Here is a 5,159-nt window from a genome sequence, read left to right on the forward strand (position 1 = left end):
TACAAACTGGGACTAATGTCCAAGGACAGCAGAATCCTTTTTATTGTAACTTTTGACGTTGTCTCAGGTAGCTGAGCTATTATGTGCATCAAAAAGAACACCTAACTGTTTGCTTGAGATTATAGGTACGTTTTAGTTGAGCATGTGAATTGGCTACAAATAACTTTCACCATTTGCAGCTTTGTGGCATCTTGCTGATAACTCAAGATACAGCTGTAAGTGATCTTAGCCAAGTCACTACTCCATGTGTGTGTGATGCCGAGAGGGGTAGGCAAGTTTTTTTGGATCACAAAGAATGTTTTCTAATTGCTGCTGTGTCAGAAGTACAGCTGATAGTTTCACTGCTAGTGGAAGCAATTGCTTAAAGCATTTGTATGAAAGTGCTTTGGGGCAGAGACCCCACTGCATCAGGAGGGTAAAGGCATGATGTCCGGTAGATGTTCTGCGACTTTACCATGCGTGCTAATCATATTTTAACACACAAATAATGTTAGTGTTGAATTCGGATAAATTTAAAGCCCAAAGTGCTTTCTGTCCGGAACTCCCACACGTGAAGATGTGAAGTCAGGTGGGTGTTTGTCTTAAAATAGCTAATGGTACGATGATATTAGATGGATTCATATCTAAAGACTTCTTTTTTTGTTTGTTTCAGGACATCAGGCATGAAGCCAGTGATTTTCCATGTAAAGTGGCCAAACATCCCAGAAACAAAAATAGAAATAGGTACAGAGATGTCAGCCCCTGTAAGTACGCTTTCTTTTCCATTGTTTGTAACAAACCGTTGACCTCTAATGACTTCTTCAAAAAGCTACGTGTTCTTTGTAAGAACAAGATTTCTGTTAGACGGATATACATCCAAAAGAATTCTTTTTGATAATGTATTTATTTATGAGAGGGATATCACGGGATGCCATTATATCCGTAGGAATATACTAGAGCCATATACAGTAGATTCTGTATTTGTGAGCAGAAATCTGAAGAAAGGAACTTGTTCACCTTTGAGTCCTTCTGCAAGAGAAGAATGGTGGCTGAAGTAGTGTTAATAGAATGTCAAGTATCCTTTCTCTAGCATCGCAGATCATCCTTCTGGTCAGGACAGTGTAACTGTCCTTCTTGGGGGCAGACATTATCCAACACTGAAGAACGTTCACAGCTGGTCACTGAACTGCCTGCTCTGCGCTGAAGGGCAGTGTCTGTTCCGGGGCCTTTCCCTCTCCACGGGTGCGGCAGTGCCGCCTGTTCTAAATGCAGAGTTTCTCGAGGCTCTGTCACCTGGCAAATGTCCATCTTCTGTTCAAAGACAACAGTATTATTGTACATCGCAAACCTTTTGTACTTAGTGTTTGAAAGTTACCGGAGTCTTCAGGGCAATCGACTAGGATCTTGCACATAGTTTGCTTTACTAAGCAGTTCTGGTATTTGGGGTTGTGAGTAACAAGTGGTTCCTTTCAGCCTTTAGATAACGTTGCTTCCAGTCTGTTTGGCTAGCTTGCCAGATGTGGGAACTCTTGTGTGGGTTTTTTCTTGGTGGTGGTTTGTTTTATTTTTTTTTAATCCCAAGAGGAGCAAGTTGAGATTTAACAAAAGAACAATGAAATTGCAGTCACTGTAATTCTTGAATTTTGACTGTTGTTTCTGTACAGTAAGGTGTGGTTGGGTTGGGGACAGCAGCTAGATGTCTGTAAGAAGAGTAAGAAAGTCTCTGTTCTGTTTGTCCAGTACTTGTTCAGGCAAGCCTTTAACAACCTTGAGCAAGCTGGGTTGAACATTTAAGCTGCACAAGATAAGCAGTACGTAATTAGATTTGTTTAAAACCAGCAGCTCCTAAGTGTCCACGTAGGTCCGCGTGACCTGGTTTGCGAATGGCTGCTGCCATGACTTCAGGTGCAATGCTCCTGTTCGTGCAGCGTGCTCTGGGCAGGCAGGGTGCAGCGTGTGTCCGCTGCTCCTGTAGCACCTGGGTTGTATTTCCAGAGGTACGCTTCTGCGCTCCCGGGGATTAACCTCTCTTCCTTCTTCAGGATGACTCAGCTGGTTTGATCCTGGCGTCCCATGGGGTTGTGCGTGGATTGTGCTGTCTTGCATATACATTAACCAGTGTTTTCTAATTATGCTGCAGTTGATCACAGTCGAATTAAGCTAAACCAAGGTGACAATGACTATATCAATGCTAGTTTGATAAAAATGGAAGAGGCCCAAAGGAGCTACATCCTTACCCAGGTAATTGCTGGCAGGGGATAATGAAAATCACGTGGTGATTGAAGTTGTTTTTCACGGGGTTTCTTTAGCCTTACGATGTTTGTTTTCTTTATTGTAAAGCTAGTTAATTGTATATAAACATACACACAGAACGATTTCACAGAAATGCTACATATTTCTTCCTGCTTCCTGGCAGCACTGACTGACTTTTTGTAGCATGTTTTGGCCACTTTGTATGTTTGACTCTAGACCTGTCTAGGCCAGAAGCTAAAATACTTCACAAAATCTGTTTGTTGGCTTATGACAGGCAACGCTTAGATGTGGTTGAAATGAGTCACGCTTCTACGTGGTAGAGCAAAGGCTTCAGCACAAAGGCTTCAGCCCCCTGGTTTTAAGTTGCCTGATAAATTCTCTGAGCAGAGGTGAACCTCACTTAATGGGAGGGCTTCACGTTTACAGAACTGTGTGTGTGAACTTCAAGATGTTCAAAACCTATTTGAAATAACCTACTTTAAATATAGCAGGTATTTGTGTTGAGTGGGGCAGAAGTTAACTAAAATTTATTAGGGAATTTCATGCACCTGATCTTCTGTTTTGAGTAAGCAATATGCTCCACCACGTACTTCTTGTGAAACGTCCTTCCAAACGTGATGTTACTGTATTTACAAGTAGCGCATCTCCTACTAACAGTCCTTCCAAGAGATCTAGACTGGGCAATGCTGATGCTTCTCCCTTTAATTGAGAGGGGAAAGCTATGAATACAGACTTTATGATGGGGATTTGGGGGGCAGGAGGGAAGTGGCTGAGTTTCACTGAATCTGTGAATTCCACACCTATCTATATACCAGTTTAAAAATACCCGGATACCCTGTGCCAGCAACTGTGCCAGAATTCTTGTTTGTCCTGAATGTTTCATTCCCTGGAGACTGGCCTGGTCTCTAATCTTGACTTTCTCTTTTCTACCCCTTCCTTCCACGCTTTAGATAAAGGTAGACGGGGATTAATATTTTCAAGCGCCAGCTCTTCCTTCCTGTTTCTGGAGCATAAAGATAAATCTTCCAAGGAAGAAGCGGACAGTACAGTGTTGAATATGAAAATGATTTCGTCACACAGCTCTTACTGCTTATTCAGGAAGGGCAGGTTGATCGTAGGGTTAAACGGGTATATAGAATAGTCAAATGTGCAACCAGCTGGTATTAGTTACCTGTTCTCATCCAGAATATAGCGGATTCACATAGCTTTGATTAGATCCAGTTATTCTTTCTCCCAACCCTGGCCTGCTGTTCTGATTGAGCAAAGTGGTGGAGGTTAAATATGAGAGACAAAGTGATGCTGGTTCGTGTTGCCCAAAATTCAGAGCAATGGATTTGGAGTAAAAGTAGGAAAGGATCATAGCACAGACAGAATGTGATAAGGAAATCTCCTTTGTGAAGAAGTAGTGGTCTTTAAGAGGAGTTATCATTCTGTCCGGTCACAAAGCAGATCCATGAAGATTCTGGAAAACTGTTTAATTTGTTCCTGATCTGTCATCGTTTCAGTCTTTTTGTCCGTTCCGTTGAGTAATTTTCAAGTGTTCTGACTAACAGTGATGTATTTCAGAATAGTTTAACATCAACGTTAATGCTGCTCTTAGTGAGGTTTTATTTCCCCTTATTTTTGTATAGTTTTCCTCAGCATTTCTCACTCCCAGTTCTCACAAGCAAGACTACTTCTCCCTTCCTGTTAAGTACGGGGGGACAGATTAACCATGCTTTCGTGGGGAAATGGAACTTACTGTATCACTGTATTTTTTTACCGTTTGAAACGAGAAGTTGCTTGTTACTTGTCTAAATTTATTACCTAGTGCAGTAACTTTACTGGGGAACATTGCACTGACATTAGCAGAAAATAATGCTCATTTCTGGGGATTCTGTCTCTGCAGGGACCTTTGCCAAATACTTGTGGTCACTTTTGGGAGATGGTTTGGGAACAGAAAAGCCGTGGTGTTGTCATGTTGAACAGAGTGATGGAAAAGGGATCCGTAAGTACTTACCCAGTTCTAGCTATGTGTTCATTGTGTGTTTAGAGTTTTTCTTTTTAAAAAAAAAAACCACAAACAAAAAGCCAGCAAAAAACCAGCCTAAAGAATGGGGGGGAGCAGATGATCATAAGTAATTTTACCTAAGGAATTATGCCTAGAATTGAATACCAGGTGATGAACCCGATATGAGTCTTACAGGAGTCTTCCGAGGCGAATGGAGGTACGACGGAAAGCGCTTCCCCTGGCTGTGGTGTTCTGGGTGATGGGGCACTAGCTGTTAAGCCAGTGCTTTACTCGCTAGGACAGGGGCAGCGGGCTAAGTTCTGTCCAGACCTTTTAGGAAGTTTGCGTTAGGACAGGCTGATGACGAGGGGAAACAATAGGTGAACAAACCATTGGGGTTACTTTAAGAATTTACCTTCAGGTAGATCAAAAGTTTAGATTCCTCTGGCACGTGGAGTAGCTGCTCTCTTGAGAGAAAGTGCCTCAGCCTTTCTGATGGTGGAGAAGACAGGAAGGAACGGGCAGGCGTGGTTTTCACCCGTGGGTCAGAGTTCTGCCTCTACGCTAATTCCCCAGCTCTGCCATCTTTAAAGTGGAACTGAGCAAATTCAAGACAAAAGCAATTTTAAAGACGGATAGAAGTGGACAAATTAAAATTGCATGTTACGGTGCAGTCAGGGAAAAAGGCACTTTGGAGGAGGATAGTGGGTATGTTGGGTATCCCCCAGTGATAACTGGGTGGTACGTGCTTTTGCATAAGGGGGAAAAAGTTCTCAATAATCGGGAAAATTCTTGTGCAGTGAGTTTGTGTTTTAATAAACTGCAGTCTCAATTTTTGAGTGTTTTGCTTTTTTTGTAGTTGCAAGTGAAATTTAATCTTTTAAAGAGCTGCAGTAACCATGTTTTTCAGTGGTTTCTTCCTTTTCAACCATTCCTG

At 42.1% G+C, this 5,159-nt stretch overlaps 1 protein-coding gene across 1 annotated transcript in view; it reads left to right on the top strand.

The window, feature by feature from the left end:
* The first annotated feature begins 649 nt into the window (after nt 1-649).
* The window catches only part of PTPN1 (protein tyrosine phosphatase, non-receptor type 1), a 13,467-nt gene continuing 8,957 nt past the window's right edge, over nt 650-5,159 (top strand). The window contains exons 1-3 of the mRNA XM_010132023.1: nt 650-743; nt 2,120-2,220; nt 4,121-4,219. Coding sequence (XP_010130325.1) covers nt 2,185-2,220; nt 4,121-4,219 — 135 coding nt within the window. The 5' untranslated portion in view covers nt 650-743; nt 2,120-2,184. The remainder of the gene's footprint in view (nt 744-2,119; nt 2,221-4,120; nt 4,220-5,159) is intronic.

Source organism: Buceros rhinoceros, unplaced genomic scaffold, assembly GCF_000710305.1.
Source record: "Buceros rhinoceros silvestris isolate BGI_N320 unplaced genomic scaffold, ASM71030v1 scaffold13862, whole genome shotgun sequence".
NCBI classification, from domain to species: domain Eukaryota; kingdom Metazoa; phylum Chordata; class Aves; order Bucerotiformes; family Bucerotidae; genus Buceros; species Buceros rhinoceros.